Source organism: Bufo gargarizans, chromosome 1, assembly GCF_014858855.1.
Source record: "Bufo gargarizans isolate SCDJY-AF-19 chromosome 1, ASM1485885v1, whole genome shotgun sequence".
Classification (NCBI taxonomy): Eukaryota; Metazoa; Chordata; class Amphibia; order Anura; family Bufonidae; genus Bufo; species Bufo gargarizans.
In genome coordinates, this window is record NC_058080.1 from 132,421,761 (window position 1) to 132,441,398 (window position 19,638).

General features: G+C 44.5%; 1 protein-coding gene across 1 annotated transcript in view; it reads right to left on the reverse strand.

The window, feature by feature from the left end:
* BEND4 (BEN domain containing 4) overlaps nt 1-19,638 on the reverse strand; it is a 133,040-nt gene that overhangs the window by 10,161 nt on the left and 103,241 nt on the right. Inside the window, exon 4 of the mRNA XM_044292289.1 lies at nt 7,370-7,610. Coding sequence (XP_044148224.1) covers nt 7,370-7,610 — 241 coding nt within the window. The remainder of the gene's footprint in view (nt 1-7,369; nt 7,611-19,638) is intronic.

A 19,638-nucleotide genomic window follows, 5' to 3' on the forward strand; every position in this document is an offset into this window, starting at 1 on the left:
CACACACACAAAAATCCACACACCTCGTAGAGTAGTAAGCTTTAATAATGATGAGTGGCCACTAGAGGTGTTCCCTGGCAGTAATGTAAATACTACCTTTTTTTTCAGAAAAGGCAGTATTTACATTACGAAGCTTGCAGAGACATGCTATAGACACCAGAACTACTACGTTTAGCTGTTGTGGTTCTGGTGACTATAGTGTCCCTTAATATAGAGGGGGAAAAAAGAATCAGCACAAAAGTAGCAAATAATCAAATAAAAAAAAATAAAAAAAGCACAACTTCTGACACAAATATATAGTATTTACAATTTTTTTTTACAATGTGCAGATAGTGCTGTACTACTAACCCCTCCATCCACCCCTACATACAGGGTAATACAGCGCCACATACCTCTTACATCCAGTGACATCTCTTTGATGTAGATGTTCTCTTTCCTCATCTCCTCCTTTCAGACCTTCAGACCAGACCACAATTTTTCAGCCATTTCTCGTCTCTGCAGTTTGACAAACAAAATCTTAGTTTACTACTTTTCCATCATCCTCCCATCTTCTGGACAAATCATCCTACCACCCCCAATACTGTGCGGTTGTGCTCCCCAATACTATACTGCAGAAACAGATAAACCCCCTGATAATAGTAGTACCATATAGATAGTGCCCTTCAATAATTATTGGCACACAGTGCCCTAAAATAATTGCGCCCAGCAAATAGTGCCCCTGAAACTAATAGTGTAAACATAACGTCCCCCAAAAATAATTGTGGTAAGCTGATACTGTGCCAAGGTGCCCCCACAGTAATAGTGCTCCCAAAAGTCCCACCAATAGGAATAATTCTCTGCTAGAGCACACATGGTAGTAATAGTGCTCCTACAGTGCCCCCAACATGTCCCCACTGTGCCCCAGAAGTAATAATGCTCCCGCAGTGCCCATACTAGTAATCATATTCTCCATAGACCCCCAGTAGTAATAAAGCCCATCATAATGCCCCCCAGTAGTAATAATTCTCCTTAAAATGTGCCAGTGCAAAAAAATACCCCCTTTTAATGCCCCCAGTTGAGCTAATGTCCCCATAGTGTCCCCATAATGTTATAAAATACCCTTATATAGTGCCCAAGTAAATGCCCCATAGTGCTCCTCTCCCCCTTCTTCCTAGTGCCCCCCATAATGTACCAGTATAAAATGCCCCATATATAGTGCCCCAGTAGATGCCCTCAGTGTCCCCTATAATTTGCAAGTATAAAATACCCCTTCTTAGTGCCCCCATAGATGAGCCCATAGTACTCCTCTCTCCCCTTCCACATAGTACCCACCATAATGTGCCACAGTATAAAATACCCCTATACAGAGCCCCCCATATAAAATACCCCTTCTTTGTGGCCTCAGTAAAAGCCCCCATAGTGTTCCTCTCCCCCCTTCCCCCATATAATATACCCCTTCTTTTTAGCCTCAGTAGTGCCCCCCAATAATGTGCCAGTAAGAAGTGCCCCCATAGTGCCACCCAATAATGTGGCAGTAAAAAGTGGCACCAATAATGTGCCAGTAAGAAGTGCCCCCATAGATGCCCCCACAGTGCCCCCCAATAATGTGCCAGTAAGATGTGCCCCCATAGATGCCACCAATCATGTGCAAGTAACAAGTGCCCCCATAGATGCCCCCCAATCATGTGCCAGTAACAAGTGCCCCCATAGATGCCCCCCAATCATGTGCCAGTAACAAGTGCCCCCATAGATGCCCCCAATCATGTGCCAGTAACAAGTACCCCCATAGATGCCCCCAATCATGTGCCAGTAACAAGTACCCCCATAGATGCCCCCAATCATGTGCCAGTAACAAGTGCTCACATAGATGCCCCCCAATCATGTGCCAGTAACAGGTGCCCCCATAGATGCCCCTCAATCATGTGCCAGTAACAAGTGCCCCCATAGATGCCCCCCAATCATGTGCCAGTAACAGGTGCCCCCATAGATGCCCCCCAATCATGTGCCAGTAACAGGTGCCCCCATAGATGCCCCTCATGTGCCAGTAGTAGTACCATATAAAAAAATAAACACTTATACTTACCTCCATCAGGCTGGCAGCGATGCGATGCAGGCCTCTTCCGGCCTGTGTCCCGCGCTGTACAGCTCAGGCGGCGCGATGACGTCCTCGCGCCGCCTGCACCGGCCTCTAATAGGCTGCAGGCCTAGTGCTTGCAGCCTATCAAAGGAACAGGGAAGGGAGACGCCTCTCCCTCCCCTGCCCTGCCGCAGCACTTCCATCTGTATCGCTGTCCTGAGGACGGCGATACAAATGACTATGGAGATAAGCGCTTCCACAATAGAAGCGCTCATCTCACTGTGCCCTGCCGCCGCCCCCCATGTCACCAGTGACCAGCGGGGCTCAAGAGGCAGCTGCCCCTTTTGCCCCATGTTAAAAACGGCCCTGATGGTGCTTACCCTACACAGGGTTAGAGGGTCCCGGCTCCCACAGGCCTTAGCGCAGCCTGCTCCGCCCCCAAACTGGGAGCCCTGATTGAGGAGCCTAGAACCTCCTTTAAGCCTCATGCAGACGTCCGTGGAACACGGTCCGTGAGATACCGGACTGGCATTGCAGGAGCGCACGGCGTCATTGGTTGCTATGACGCCTTGCGCTTCGTGCTGTCGCTGCTGTCCAGTAATACACTCGTATAGATCATACAAGTGTATTACTGTACTGCAGAGGCGGCACAAAGCGCAAGGCGTCATAGCAACCAATGACGCTGTGCGCTCCTGCAATGCCAGTCTGGTATCTCACGGACCGTGTTCCACGGACGTCTGCATGAGGCCTTACCTGAGCTCCTCAGCTGGCTGCTACAGGTAATTATCTTAATTACCAGCCTAGCTGCTGCAGACAGTGGGAAAAACTACTCTTCCAGCCTTTCTTGTTCTCACCCAGCTTCCTCTGGGTGAGATTCACAATTTTAATGGCCCTCTGGCAGTTCCACTGCCACAAAAGATGCAACACGGATGGCATATTTGTTGCATCTGTGGTTTTCACGGACCCATAGACTATAATGGGCATAATGGACCCGTGAACACGGACAAAATAGAGCATGCATCCGTGCTAAAAACACTGACCAACGGACTGCGCTAAAACACTGATGTCGGGGAGGGACCAGGGGAACGATACAGAGGGTGTTTGATGTCTTGGGAAGCCCACCACAATGTTCTACTCTATTTTGTAAGAGTGGCGAAACATTTTAAAGCCTTACATGACTATAAGTGCGACCTAAGGTGCCAGAAAATCTGTGTCTACAGCTCTTGAGATGTAATATTTTTGTGTAAACAAGAATCCATATTTTATGAGAACATAGGCGTCATCAAGGACATAAATAATATAAGGACAAGCCATGTAGTTTCTATTGGACCAGTGGTTGGACCCATGTCATGTGTTACAGGGTAGCAAGAACCTCTTTTCAGAGGAAAGGCCTGTTAGCAGACAGATGGGGTACTGGCCCAAGGGTCATGGATATGGGGTGCAGGGGGAGACAAACACGAGGCCCTTCTGTCCTGGGTGTCAAGACCTGACCCCAATAAGGTGGGCCTCTTTTGATCTTTTCTATAGACCCCCTCACTTCTATATATGCCACCGATTTATTAAGAAATTTATATTCACTGCGAAAAAGGGGTTTAACTGCAATAAATAGCAAAGTCAGATATGGACTCCCTAATTTGTTGATGGCAAGGAACTATAGTAATGCAACAAGCATAACTGCATAACTAAATGTATAACATTGTTCCTGTAGCTCCCCTTCCCCCGCCCTTTGGGCCCCACAGTAGTAATATCTAGTTACACCCATATCTCCAAGAATGCAAGGGTACGGCACTGAGTATTACATGGCAGGAGATCAGCTACGCTACGATTAGTGGTGTCTGTCAGCAAATGATTCAACAACCAGCAGAATTATGAATGCAGCTCTGGGATATAATACAGGCAGTACAAGATAATGAGGCAATATTTTATTTTGTGTTCAATATATATGTATAAGTTGATGCTTTGGTTAGTTGTGTATATAGGATTTATATTTTCTTTTAGAGAGCAGAAGTCTAATTCGCATATTTGTAGCTTGTAACACTGTATCTATCTGGATGATTAAAAAACAGCAAATGTAGCAAGCGGTATCATTAAACAGCAGGTGCAGTATCTGCTTTACTGATCACTGTGGTTTCAGTTGCCGTTTGTGGTTTTATATGTAGTTTATCTTCAGCAATTTGAATATCCTGCAAAATGAATCATACGCCAGCATGCTTGATAGAATACGTGCCACGTATGCTGTATTAAAGGCCAATGGAAGAAGTAGCACTGCAGATCTTCAAATGATAGGGAATGGGCTTGAGAATGGTGCCAAGGAGGGACTGAAACGCTGTGTGTGAACAGGGTGAATAAATTCACTAACGGAAGACTGAAGATCTCTAGGGTTCTGCTTCTTCCACTGGCGTTTGTATTACAGTCACAAGGTTTGGAGTTCAACCTTTTTTTAAGCTTCTTGAACTCTCTCCTTTATGATAATTTTTGGCATTAGCTGTGCTGCTCCACTCGTGAGAAATGTCAGCTGAAATAAAGGGTTTGTCCAGGTTGTCAAAAAAAAAAATAAACAAAATAAATAAAGGGTCAGAATACCTTTAAAAAATCATACTCAACTCACCAGTCACCCATCACTCCCCTTCTAATACCTCTACTTGTCCCCCACCAGTCTCAACTTCCTGGTCCCTTTCAACTGAGGAAACAAATAGGTGCTTGTATATGAAGGCTCACAACGGCCCCTTCAAAGAGCTGACTGGCGGGGGTGCAGGGAGTCAGTAGCCCAGACAACCCCTTTAACCCCTTCCCAACCAGCGCCATACATGTACGCCATTGGGCAGGACTTTACAGATGGTGCCCGCTCGCCTACCCAGGCCTAATGTCTGCAAATGGCAGAAATGCTGATCATGGTGTTTTAATCCCTCAGATGACTACGGCATCTGAAGGTGCAAAGACCCATAAGCATGCACTTCCGGGTGTGTTTCGGCTACCCCCAGCGAGGATCGGGGAACCAGAGTGTGTGTGTGGCAGCTTCTGTATTCCACATCGATACCAGGCTGCCGCACATTAGTTCCTATGGAGCCCCTGCCTGTGGCTGATATTAATATTAAGATACATTGATATGGATATTAATATTGATATTAATATAAGGGTTTTGTCTGGGTTCTGATAATATAGGGGTTTGGCCTGGGGTCTGACATTAATATAGGGGTTTGGTCTGGGGTCTGATATTAATATAGCAGTCTGGTCTGGGTTCTAATATTAGTATAGGGGTTTGGTCTGGGGTCTTTTATTAGTATAGCTGTGTTGTCTAGGGTCTAATATTAGTATAGGGGTTTGGTCTGGTTTCTGATAATATAGGGGTTTGGTCTGGGGTCTGACATTAATATAGCAGTCTGGTCTGGGGTCTAATATTAATATAGGGGTTTGGTCTGGGGTCTGATATATATTTATTTATGCCTCTTCATATGAACCATGAGCTCAGAAAAGTCAGTCCCTTTTTACTGCAGCCCGTTGCTTGAGTATCACCCAGTAAAGGATCCTCACAGGTTGACATCTCTCTACGTGTTGTTAATCATGGTGTGACCTTACAATTTGATGCAATTATTTCTGAGACTATCATGAAAGTCTACCCTTGCTCAAAGTGACTATATACTGTACTTAAAGGGATTGTCTCAACACAAACTGACTGTAGTGGGGTACCTATGCGCCTATGAAAAAAGCAAAGTGGTACGATTTTTTTTTAGCACAAGGGGACCACAGAGATTGGGCACCCACACAGATTTAACTTTGAAGATAGGTGTTATCTTGGCATCTTGTTGTCTATATTTTTATTGAAAAGAACCTGTCACTTGCACTCGGCCGTTATGCAGCTGGGGTTTAGCTTTCTTATGATGACCCTGTGAAACCGTCCTGTAATGGACTTACCTAGGAAAATAAATTAGAATTAGTTTTCTAAGTAATCCCACAAGGGTCCAGATTAACACGGGCATCATTAGAAAGCTAAATGCCAGCTGTGTAATGGCATCCTGGTGGGTTAGCAGCCCAAAAGGAAACGGCAGGTTCCTCTTAAGCATAGCATGAGCATTTCTCCATCATCAGTAAATGAAAGTTCTTGAATTATTTGTCTTTGTCAGGGTGTTAAACTTGCGTTGTCTTTGTCATCAATAGCTTTTTACCCAATTTCCAGTATTACTTACACTTAGCTATCTGATGTACTTTATGAGCAAAACTGGCCCTACCTGAAATATGTGCACATTAGATCAAATTTGGCCTAAATTGGTTCATATCGATATACAGTCCGTATATGCACACATTCAGATTGCCTGATGGGCAGATGTTATAAAATAAGGACAAGAAAAGAAAGACTATATGATGTCTGGAAGTGGAGAAGTCATGTCTCCTGTCATTCAAGACCGCGTTCAGGAAAGACCGCTGCCAGCTGGAGCGACAGCTTTCTAATATGTATGGCCCGACATACTACTATGGTTAGTATTCCTTCACTTCACCTTATTCTACTCTCATTTATGTAATACAGTACATAAAACCTGCTACCCATCTTCCTACGGTAAGGCTACTCCTAGGTGTTGACCAGAGCTCACTGCAAAGCCAGATAAACTTGGGACCCAGCTTATGTCTGCAGAAAATGGGTGCAGGCTCATAGTTAACAGACCATACTGGATCACCAAAAGTAAAATAGAAGAGTAGTCAGATAGCCAGTGTCAAAATCAGGAGAGTCAGTAGAAACCAAATCATTAGACAAGAGGTTATTCTGGACCCAAGACAAAGTTGGTACATGTAGGTTATTTAAGTAAGAATAGGAGATGGGTATTAAGTACTGTAGGACAAAAAGGAGCCACGACACATACAAAATCACAGGCACTGCGCTAGATTTAGTGTCCAGCCCTCTGACCGGACACAGAGCCAAAGGCCTGATTGGCTCAGTGACTTGTCTTTCTGATTGGCCAACCAGCCAGGAGATGGCTGGTCAGCATGGCACCCTTCCAAGAACGGCTGTGCGACTGGCACACTTGCTGCTCATGATCTATCCCGATGTGTATTGCAAACTTTTGGTGTTTTCTAACAGATACCTTTAAAATATTATGAAGAAATGACAGAACCGAATTATTATAAAGGATAACGCTAGAACTAGAGTTTCATTAGCCAATTTGGGGTAAGTTGTACCATTTTCAAGAGAAATTGAAATATGTAAATTAAAACAGGTATAATGATAAAAACAGCACAAAAGATGAATCATATGACGTCTATAAAAGAAAGTGCCAGATATGAGATGAACCAACATTTACACTGTGTGAAAAGATGCAGTACCTCTGAGACATGTAACTTTAACAGGATCCAGGGGACGTCTTTCAGGACCAGAGTCTCCTGTCTGCACTGACCTTTTCCTTTTCCCAAGGCCACATGAATATTTAAGCTCATCTGTTGTGAAAACAAATCTTATGAGGTATCGGAGGAGCCGCCTTCCATCTTTCTTGGAGGAGTTAACTGCCTCATCCCATTGCTTACTGGTTATGTATACAGGGTAGTTGTTTAAAAGCTGTTTGCTGCCCTGTGGGGTTAAAGAACATAGAAACTGTTATCTATGAATACATGTCTAACAGAACATACATTCGTAAATATATAACTTAATTACTCATGGTGTCCACTCAAAGTCAGCAGTGATCTTCAACCTGTGGCTCCCAGCATGTCTTGGCAGCCAAACTATTCACAAGCCAACCTATTCATGTTGTGTCATCATTAGCCCATGCCTTTTATTAAAGGGATGTCCTAGGGATTAAGATTGAAAGTAGTTGCAGCATGCTAACATGTATTGCACGTGATCACTGAGGCCACTGATTGGCTGCAGCAGTTACATGGATATACAGCAAGTAAACAAATACCGATGGGTAAGACTGGAGCATTGGGGCTGGACCGGCGGGAGATATAACTGGTGAGTAATGTTCACTTTGTTGTTTTATAAGATTCCCCACGAGTACTTTCAATTCTTATACTCTTAGACAACCCCTTCAAAGGGGCTGTCTGGTTTCAAGAGGAAACCGCACAACCCCTAACAGCTAACATTTTCCTAGACATTTGCCCAAATCTGATCTTTTCTCATCGCAGAACGTGTGCAGAACCACATATATTGTCATAGTTGTGTTAAAATGGCGGTGTTAGGGTAACTGAGGGATAGTGCCAAATAATTACAAGCGAATTTGTTGGAAGTTAAAGACAATGCTCACATTAATGCTTTCACACATTTTACATTAATCATATATATCACAAGATAAATACACATCAATACAATTCAAGATAAACATTTAGCAAGATAACAAAAGTCAATGAGTTAGAGAGAGAACATTCAATGCTTGTGTATTATGACCTCTCATAGATAGATAGATAGATAGATCAGAAAGTCTTCAGACCCTTTCACTTTTTTATATTTTGTTATGTTGCGGCCTTGTGCTAAATAAAAAAAAGTTAAAATTTTCCCTCCACCATTCTGCACTCAGTACCCCATAATGAGAAAGTGAAAACAGAATGTTCAAAATGTTTGCTAATTTATTGAAAAATAAAAACTAAAATCTTGCATTGACATAAACATTCAGACCCTTTACTCAGTACTTGCATAAGGTGAAACCTTGGCCCAGTCAGAGGTACACAGCACTCTGGATCAGGTTTTCATTAAGAATATCTCTGTACTTTGCTCTATACAGCTTTCCCCCAACCCTAACCTGTCTCCCTGTCCCAGCAGCTGAGAAACCCCCCCACAGCATGATGGTGCCACCACCATGCTTCACTGTACGGTTGGTATTAGGTAGGTGATGAGCAGTGCCTGGTTTCCAGACATGACATGACATTTAGGACTGGGGCCAAAAAGTTCAATATTGGTATTATCAGATCAGAGAACCTTTCACAGTCCTTTAGGTGCCTTTTTACAAACTTAAAGTGGGCTTTCATGTGTCTTTTATTGAGTTGTCTTCTGGCTAATTTGCCATAAAGCACGGATTGGCAGAATGCCACAGTGATGGTTGACCTTCTGGAAGTTTCCCCAATCTGCACACAGGGTCTTTGGAGACCAGCCAGAGAGACCATTGGGTTCTCGGTCACTTTTCTCACCAAGACCCTTCTTTCCCGATTACTTAGTTTTGTGGGTGCAGCAAGCTCTAGGAAGGGATCTGGTTGTTCCAAACGTCTTCCATTAAAGAATTAGGGAGGCCACTGTGTTCTTGGGAACATTCAAAGCAGCAGGACTTTTTGGACCCTTTATCTGTGTCTCCACACAATCCTGTCTCTGAGCTCTACAGGCTCTTCTTTCCTCTCATGGCTTGTTTTTTTGCTGGACAGAGGTGTGTCCTTCCAATGCATGTCCAATCAACAGAATGTATCACAGCTGGACTCTAATAAAGGTGTAGAAACATCTGAAAGACGATGAAGAAAAACGGGAGCCCTCCAGAGCTAAACTTCAAGTGTCATAGCAAAGGGTCTGAATACTTATGTCCATGCAAAATGTTAGTTTTTTATTTTAATAAACGAACAAAAATTTATATAATTAAATCCTATACAATCTGCCATTGTGTGTAGTTTCCTTCCTACGCTGAAGACACTTGTATAGATCCGCACACTATTCCTTTCTCATGCCTGATTACATGAACCATTGCCTCACAACACAATGTTGGCACCAGCCCTGATTGCAACGCACAAAGAAATGTAGTCAAGTCATTCCCTGAAAAACACAAGCACGCTATTACCCTGACAATAAAACATGCTCTGAAATGAACAAGTAATTGCTCATTCTAAGGGCTGACACTTTTAAATTACATTTGCATTTTCCATAACCAGACCCAATGAGGTATAATGAACACCTCTGAGAAAGCAGTTATTTATAATTTGCACTTTAGCAGGTAGGAGCAAAAGTGTCAATGATCCAGTGACTGAGAACATCATTTAAATATAACCCGTAACCTTCCTCTTCCTCTATTAACATGTCAGCTGCCCGGGACGTGTCTGATGAAGGAGTCGTCCTCATGACGGGTGACAGTATACTGTACAGATGATGCTTTTGCAGCTTCAGGTCCCTAAATTACCATTGAGTAGTGGAAAATGAGCTGCTCAATCTAATGGGGGAATAAAAAACAAACAGCTCAAACCCATAAACCTGCAGCATTAACCAAGCCTGATGTAAAGGCAAAGAATATGCCTTCCAGTTTACAGTATTAAGTAAATGTCACCATCTCGAGCTGCAATCCTACTCACTCATAATTTACATGAGCAGTAAAATTCCAGGGCTAACTGGAAGCATTGGGACTAATTAGTGGAATTTGTATGACCCACATATCATTTATACAGGCCATGTGTCGATAATACAGATCGTCAGTTGTTTATTATACGGACATCCTCACTACTAAAGGGCTATTTCCATCTTAAATAGTGATCGCAAGAATATGCCATCACTTTATGATATTCAGCCGTCCTGTCACAAAGGGTTAACTTTTTCTAGCTGTATGCTGTATCCTACTTTCACTTTGTAAAGGTCATCTGATGACACGTATCTCTAAATTACTAAAAGGTCATAAACACTTATTTAAAGGCTATGTGCACCTTCAAAGGCAATTTTTTTTATGGTTGCATTTTACTAATTTTGGGCTAAGAATCATTTTTTTTCAATTGGTCTTTATTAAAAAATATTGAGAGGTTATGTCACAAAGGGTTAACTGTTTGTCTTGCTGTCTAAAATGTACTTTTTACTTTCCCTGACTCTAGTTTACTATGAGGTCATAAATAGGGATGAGCGAACTTGTGTTTTACAAGTTTGAGTTCGGGGTCGGGTTTTATTACAATTCCGATATGGATTCCGTTACCACGGGTAGTAATAATCTCCGTGCTTCATATGTCCTAGGTGATGTAGCACTGGGAGAGTCACTTATAGAGAAGGATTTGGGTGTTCTTGTGGATGGTAGATTAAATTACAGAACACAATGTCAATCAGCTGCTTCTAAGGCCACCAGGATATTGTCATGCACTAAACGAGGCATGGACTCTCGGGGCAGGGATGTAATACTACCACTTTACAAAGCGCCGATGCAGCCTCATCTGGAATACGCAGTCCAGTTCTGGGCACCAGTACATAGAAAGGATGCTCTGGAGCTGGAAAAAGTACAGAGGAGAGCGACTAAACTGATCAGGGGCATGGAGGGTCTTAGTTATGAGGAAAGATTAAAATAATTGAATTTATTTAGTCTTGAGAAGAGACATCTAAGGGGGACATGATTAACCTATACAAATATATAAAAAATCGGCCATACAAAAAATAAGGCGAAAAGCTGTTCCATGTAAAATGTGCTCAAAAGACATGGGGACACTGCCTCCGACTGAAGAAGAAAAAGTTCAGTCTCCAGAAGCGTCAAAGCGTCTTTACTGTAATAACTGTGAATCTGTGGAATAAACTTCCTCAGAACGTGGTCACGGCAGGAACAGTGGACGGTTTCAAAAAGTTTTTTTACCTGAATTCTTATAAGTAAAAAACATTAATGCTCATGAAAACGTGTAGAAATCTGAGACTCACTTTCTTTTGGGATTCGTGTCCCCACCTATCCCTTGGTTGAACTGTATTAGCTATGTTACTATGTAAACAGATGTCAATCAACTGTTAATTGCATCACAATTATAGGTACATAAAATCTGCAGTGAGATATTACATCCACTTTATGTATATTACAACAATTAGGAACACATGATCACGTCACACAATAACCTGGCATTAAACATTACAGTTATTAGGATTAAGGTGTTGTGTTAATTTGCCAAGATACTTAGCACATATGTTAATGAATTCCACTAATGGCATATATACAGTATAATATAACATATATAGCGAGTATATGTAAGGTAAAAATACACATTAAAATGTTATACAGGTATAAATGTTAAAACGTAATTTCTATAATTGGTAATGTTAAATAGTAAAATATTTAATCAGGCAATTCAGAAAAAGATGTATCAATGAGGCAGTAAAGGGAGTACAGCACCATCTGCAAATATATATTAACTGTCCCGGCAGGCTGTTCCGGTAGAGTTCATCGTATCCGGCAAAGCCAGAAACTACCTTTTTTCCGCCAGAGCCCATTGACTGTAATGGAGCCTGGCGGTGCTCCGGCAGTTTCTGGCTATGCCGGATACAACAGACTAGGGCTAGTGTGAAGCTAGTTTAAGGGTTTATCAGACTTACATCGTAACTAAAAATTTCTCCAATGTGCTAAATAATATCCTATACTCACCAGTTAAAGGGCTTCTGTCACCCCCCAAAACTCATTTTTCATTTTTGGGCATATTAAAATCCTTATTGGACGACTATTCCCTATATAGGGCCCTTACCTTGTTCTGTGGCTTGGTTTCACTAAAAATAGAGCTTTTAAAATATGCAAATGACTTCACTACCAGCAAGTAGGGCGGTTAATTGCTGGTAGCCGCCGCATCCTCCTTTAAAAAAAAGGCCCCCTCCTCCTGTTGATTGACAGGGCCAGCGAGAGCTCTCCTCCTCCGGCTGGCCCTGTCTGCAATTCAAATCCCGCGCCTGCGCCTTGCGTGTCTTCATTCGGCGCAGGCGCTCTGAGAGAAGGATGCTCGCTTCCTCAGCACTCCCTCAGTGCGCCTGCGCCGATGACGTCTTCTCTTTCGGGTTTAGAGGTGATGTCATCAGCGCAGGCGCACCGAGGGAGTGCGGAGGAAGCGAGCGTCCTTCTCTCAGAGCGCCTGCGCCGAATGAAGACACGTAAGGCGCGGGATTTGAATTGCAGACAGGGCCAGTTGGAGGAGGAGAGCGCTCGCTGGCCCTGTCAATCAACAGGAGGAGGGGGCGTTTTTTTTTAAAGGAGGATGCGGTGGCTACCAGCAAGTAGACGCCCTACTTGCTGGTAGTGAAGTAATTTGCATATTTTAAAAGCTTGATTTTTAGTGAAACCAAGCCACAGAACAAGGTAAGAGTCCTATATAGGGAATAGTCGTCCAATAAGGATTTTAATATGCCCAAAAATGAAAAATGAATTTTGGGGGGTGACAGAAGCCCTTTAATCCCCTGCCGTTTCTAGTGTTGCCGCTCCGATCCTCCCCATTAGCATCTGACTACATGAGTGCACAAGAGTTCAGTGATTTGCTGTAGTGGTCACATATATGTGTATATGGCTATGTCACCACTACAGCCCTATAAACTCAGATGAGAGGTGAGGATCAGAGCTAGAAACGGCAGGGGATTAACTTTTGAGTATAGGATTTTTCATCGTTTTTATCACATTAAGTGGTATTAGGGAAATTATTAAGTCAGACAAATCAATCTTCTATATATATAAAGAAGGACGTATATACATGTGTGTGTCTTTATGTATGTATGTATTGTGACAGAGTGTCTGGAGAAGTAGTGAATGGGGTCTATGTGTGCCCAAGATTTCTCACTTCTGTCATTTAAAAGCAACCAGGGAAATGTTCAGGAGAGGTCTCTGCAACTCAGGTTTGCATAAAACCTGTTCTTAGGGCCTGTGTTGCTGGAGTGGGGAGAGAAGGTGGGCCCCACTCCATCCGGACAGTCTGAGTTTTGGGCTGTCAGGTAATTACTCCTCAGGTGTGCTAGCCTGATATAAGGCTGAGAATGCAGACACAGCTCTCTCAGCCTGAGAACAGGTTACCTGCATGGAGCCTGTGAGAGCACTTCAAGAGGTACGGACTTTGCTATTTTGTTTAGGTGCTTGGTATTAGGCCGGCACTTGGTCAGGGAGGGTTCATGCTGTATAGTTAGAGCCGGACAGGCTTAGGATTTTTGTTTGTTATGTTTTATGTTCTGTACCTCAACCTGACAATAAAACTGGCTGAGGTCAGTTAGACAAAGTTCCTGCTGTGTGGACTGCAACTTCTTCGGTGTGCCTGCTAAACTGTGCCTGTCTACCCAGGAGACGACAGCCCCGCTACCTAATCCCTTACATGTGGCGGAGGATGCCGGCACACCAAATTCTGGCATAAGGAAAAAAAAAAAAAAAAACATTTAAAGGGACAGAGTCCATTTTTGTGCGGTTGCACCAAAGACTGTTTTCTATGTTGCAAGCTGTTGCATCTCAACAGGAGGCTACCCGAGTGCAGCAGGAGGCTACCCGAGTACAGCAAAAGGCGCTTGAGGAAACCAGCCGCAGGCTGACGGCCCAACTGGAGGCTGCACAAGAGGCGCAAAGAAAAGATCGGGAGACCTTAGCAGTTGTGGTGCAGCAACTGACCAGTGCCGCTGGACGGGTCCCAGGGATGGCAGAGGCCCCTCATGCCGCCATAAGGGCTAGTCACTTTCTGCAAAAGATGACAACCGCAGATGACGTGGAGGCCTACCTGACCACCTTCGAAAGGACTGCCGAGCGAGAGGGTTGGCCAAAGGCACAGTGGGCCGGACTGTTGGCCCCCTTCCTTTCAGGAGAACCCCAAAAGGCATATTTTGACCAGGAGAATCAGGATGCTATGGACTATGTTATGCTAAAAAAGGAGATCCTTACATGCCTTAGGGTTACTCTTTTGGTCCGTGCACAGCGTGTGCACAACTGGCACTACAGTATGGATAAACCTCCATGTTCCCAAATGCACGACCTTATACACCTGACCAAGAAGTGGTTGCAGCCGGAGTTCCTGACAGGCCCTCAGATGGTGGAACGGGTTGTGATGGACCGGTACTTAAGGGCCCTCCCCGTTACCTTGCGCAAGTGGGTGACCCCAAGAATGCTGACCAGATGGTGGAGAGGTACACATCCGCAGAGGAGCTACCGAGTCTGCCGCAGCGCCCCCAGCCCTGCAGCAGAGATCTCCGGGACTACCTGGTAAGACTGTTCTAAGGGAAAAGGGGGCTGGCAGAAGCGATGTATCTGTGGGTGCAAGTGGAGAGACTGGAGGCCCAGGCTCTAGAAGCTGGCAAGCCATACCAGGGAGGTCTGTGGCCTATAAGAGACTTAATAGGGACTTAATAAAATGTTTCAGATGTCAAATGCCAGGTCATGTTGTTGCCAATTGCCCAATGTATGGTGAACCAATGCAATGTTATGCCTCATATATAAACCGCCGTTTATCACTGTATGCCCAGCCTGCGTGTGTAGCATTACTAAATACTGCGGGGGAGAAACAAATGTGTGTTATTACGGTGGAAGGTAAAGATGTGAGTGCCTTGTTGGACTCAGGCAGTCTGGTCACCCTTGTAAAAACGGATTTGGTAAACCCATTGAAATGGCAAACGAAAACCATGGTGGTAACCTGCATACATGGAGACACCCGTAATTATCACACTGCTGTGGTAGATGTAAAACCCGATTCGGGGCAGAAAAATTTATGGTTGGTTTAGTGCCTAGGTTAATGCATAATGTCATCATGGGGAGGAATTTTCCACATTTCTGGCAGCTATGGGAACATAAACTTTCAAATGCCTGTCAGGAAGGAGATGACCTACCACGGGTACCGAAAAGTGTGGGTATTTAAGAGAGACTTCTGTTGATGGTGAATCGTTTCCCTTGTCTGTCATGGTAGGGGAGCCTGAGGTCTCTGACCATAGTGATAGGTTAGAAGAGGGTCAGAGCAGTCCAGAGAGGGAAGACTCACTTAATGACAATTTGCCAGACATGGCAGTACGGAAAGAGCAATTTGGTGCTGAGCAATTAAAAGATCCCCCCCTTACTAGAGCCAGGGAAAATGTGAAGTCTATTGATGGTAAACTGGTGGAACCGGACGGCAGACTTTGTTTCCCGCATATGGCTGTGAAACATGATTTGTTGTACCAGGTGGTAAAAAGGGGAGAGGATCTGGTGGAACAACTAGTGGTTCCTAAAGTGTACCGACGCACGGTACTAGATATTGCTCATGGTCACCCTATGGGGGGGCATTTGGGAGCTGAAAAGACTACAGACAGAGTCCTTGAAAGGTTCTTTTGGCCTGGGGTCCATAAAGATGTTAAACACTATTGTGACACCTGCCCCGAGTGCCAAATTTCAGCTCCTAGGCCACACTATCGTAGTCCCCTGGTACCTCTACCAATCATTGAGATACCATTTGAGAGAATAGCCATGGATCTGGTGGGGCCCCTTGTAAGATCTGCTCGAGGCCACCAACATATTCTCGTAATCATGGACTACGCTACTCGTTACCCAGAAGCTATACCCTTACGTAATACGTCATCGAAGGCCATAGCTAAAGCGTTGGTGCAGGTGTTCAGGCGCGTGGGACTATCAAAAGAGATCCTAACAGATCAGGGTACCCCCTTTATGTCACGCATCATGAAGGAGTTATGTAAACTGTTCAAAGTTAAACAGCTGCATACCTCTGTCTACCATCCACAGACTGATGGACTGGTAGAGAGATTTAATAAAACTCTAAAAGCCATGCTTAAAAAAGTGGTAGACAAAGATGGGAAAAACTGGGATTTCCTTCTCCCTTATCTCATATTTCCCATCCGTGAGGTGCCTCAGTCCTCTACAGGCTACTCCCCATCTGAGTTGCTATATGGTCGCCACCCTAGGGGTCTGTTAGATATAGCAAAAGAAACTTGGGAAGAAGAAGCTACCCCCTATAGAAGTGTCCTAGAACATGTGGTACAAATACAAGATCGTATATCTGCAGTGATGCCTATTGTACGAGAACATATGGCCCAGGCTCAGGGGGCACAACAAAGGGTGTATAACCGCAGTGCCAGAGTACGTACCTTTGCACCAGGTGACCGGGTTCTGGTACTGATCCCTACAGTAGAGAGTAAGTTCTTGGCTAAGTGGCAAGGCCCCTTTGAGGTGATAGAGAAAGTAAATGAGGTAAACTATAAAATCCGTCAACCAGGTAAGAGGAAGCCTGAGCAAATATACCACGTTAATCTTATAAAACCGTGGAAAGATCGACTATCACTTGCAGCTGACACCTCCTTCCCACCAGAGCAGCGGTGCTCTGGGAAGCCCCTGTTGCCAGAGGTAACAGTTCCCGACTCCCTGGCCAAGACACAAAAGGTAGAAGTGCAGGGATTCCTCTTTAAGAATAGGGATTTTTTCTCAGAGATCCCAGGTCGCACCTCTGTCATAAAACATGACATCATTACAGAACCGGGGAAAAAGGTTAAGCATGCTGCCCTACAGAATACCAGAGGCCAGGAGAGGGTTTATCTCTGAAGAGGTGAGAAAAATGTTGGAACTTGGGGTAATTGAAGAGTCCCATAGTCAGTGGTCCAGTCCTATAGTTCTGATCCCCAAACCAGATGGCAGCTGGAGGTTTTGCAATGACTTCCGAAAGTTGAACACCATATCTAAGTTTGATGCTTACCCAATGCCCCGTGTTGATGAGCTCATTGACAGGCTCGGAAATGCCAGGTATATAACCACTCTAGACCTAACCAAGGGATACTGGCAAATTCCTCTGACAAATGAGGCCAAAGAGAAAACTACCTTTGCCACTCCTGATGGGTTGTTTCATTATGTGCTCTTGCCGTTTGGTTTGCATGGAGCCCCTGCAACCTTCCAGAGGGCGATGGATAAGATTTTAAGACCCCACAGACGGTACGCAGCCGCATATCTGGATGACATCATCATCCAAAGTCCAGACTGGGAATCCCATCTATCTAGGGTGCAGGCGGTTATCAATTCCCTGTGTGAGGCAGGCTTCACAGCCAATCCCCAAAAATGTGCCATTGGTCTTGAAGATGCTAAGTATCTAGGTTACATCATAGGCCGAGGCCTAGTAAAGCCCCAGTAAAAAAAAATCAAAGCCATACAAAGATGGCCTCAACCGGTAAACAAGAAGCAAGTCCGTGCCTTCTTGGGGATTACAGGCTATTACCGGCGATTTATACCTAATTTTGCTTCCCTTGCAGCCCCATTAACGGACCTGACAAAAGGGAAAGACTCTGTCATGGTCAAGTGGTCACAAGAGGCTGAAAAATCATTTCAGACTTTAAAAACCCTCCTGTGCGCTCAGCCGGTGCTGATAACCCCAAATTTTAAGAAAGGGTTTGTCCTACAGACTGATGCGTCTGAGGTGGGACTGGGGGCAGTACTGTCACAGGTAAGGGATGGAGAGGAACACCCTGTACTGTATCTGAGCAGGAAACTTAATGACCATGAGCAAAAATATGCAATTGTGGAAAAAGAGTGCCTCGCTATTAAATGGGCCCTGGAAGCACTCCGCTACAATTTGCTTGGCCGTCACTTTGAATTGGTCACGGATCATGCTCCCTTGAAATGGATGTGTGAGAATAAGGAAAAAAATAAGAGGGTAACAAGATGGTTCTTAGCCCTGCAAGAGTACCAGTTTACCGTAAAGCACAGGCCAGGGACCCAAATGGGAAATGCAGATGCCTTGTCACGTGTACATTGTCTGATGTCCAGATGTGTTCCAGCCCCGGGTCTGAAACAGGGGGGAAGGATATGTGACAGAGTGTCTGGAGAAGTAGTGGATGGGGTCTATGTGTGCCCAAGATTTCTCACTTCTGTCATTTAAAAGCAACCAACCAGGGAAATGTTCAGGAGAGGTCTCTGCAACTCGGGTTTGCATAAAACCTGTTCTTGGGGCCTGTGTTGCTGGAGTGGGGAGAGAAGGGTAGGCCCCACTCCATCCGGACAGTCTGAGTTTTGGGCTTTCAGGTAATTACTCCTCAGGTGTGCTAGCCTGATATAAGGCTGAGAATGCAGACACAGCTCTCTCAGCCTGGGAACAGGTTACCTGCATGGAGCCTGTGAGAGCACTTCAAGAGGTACGGACTGCTATTTTGTTTAGGTGCTTGGTATTAGGCCGGCACTTGGTCAGGGAGGGTTCATGCTGTATAGTTAGAGCCGGACAGGCTTAGGATTTTTGTTTGTTATGTTTTATGTTCTGTACCTCAACCTGACAATAAAACTGGCTGAGGACAGTTAGACGAAGTTCCTGCTGTGTGGACTGCGACTTCTTCGGTGTGCCTGCTAAACTGTGCCTGTCTACCCAGGAGACGACAGCCCCGCTACCTAATCCCTTACAGTATGCTCTGCAATCACTCAAAAATGCAACCATCGATTTCAACGAAACTTGGCATACACATCACTTGCTACCTGGAAATAAATCTTGTGGTGGGTCATACGCCTCTAAACATCAGCTGCATGGAGTTTGTATGCTCCAACAGTTTTTGCTACACACATATTGCTCTGTAACTCAAAAACTCAATGATCAATTTCTACTAAACTTGGTACACATATCACTTACTATCTCAAAAAGAATACTGTGGAGGTAACATGCCGGTACACAATGAGTATCTGTCTGTCCCAACGTCTGTCTGTTCTTTATGCACGACCAAACGACTGGACCGATCTTCACGAAATTTGGAACACAGGTACATCAGGTCTCCGGGAAGGTTTTAGACCGAGTCTCAGCTCTCTAGGACATACCGTTCCTGAGATATTCCCAAAAAATGACCTGCATTAGCCAATAGAAGCCAGCAAGTCTTTCTCTTCATGTCCCAACTGCCATACACACGGTCACATGTCCCTTATCAGCCAATAGAAGCTCGCAGGCCCATAGTCTCCACATACACACAGTTTTACTCCAGGTTTCCGTAAAATCCCAACCATTTTTCTTCACTTCTG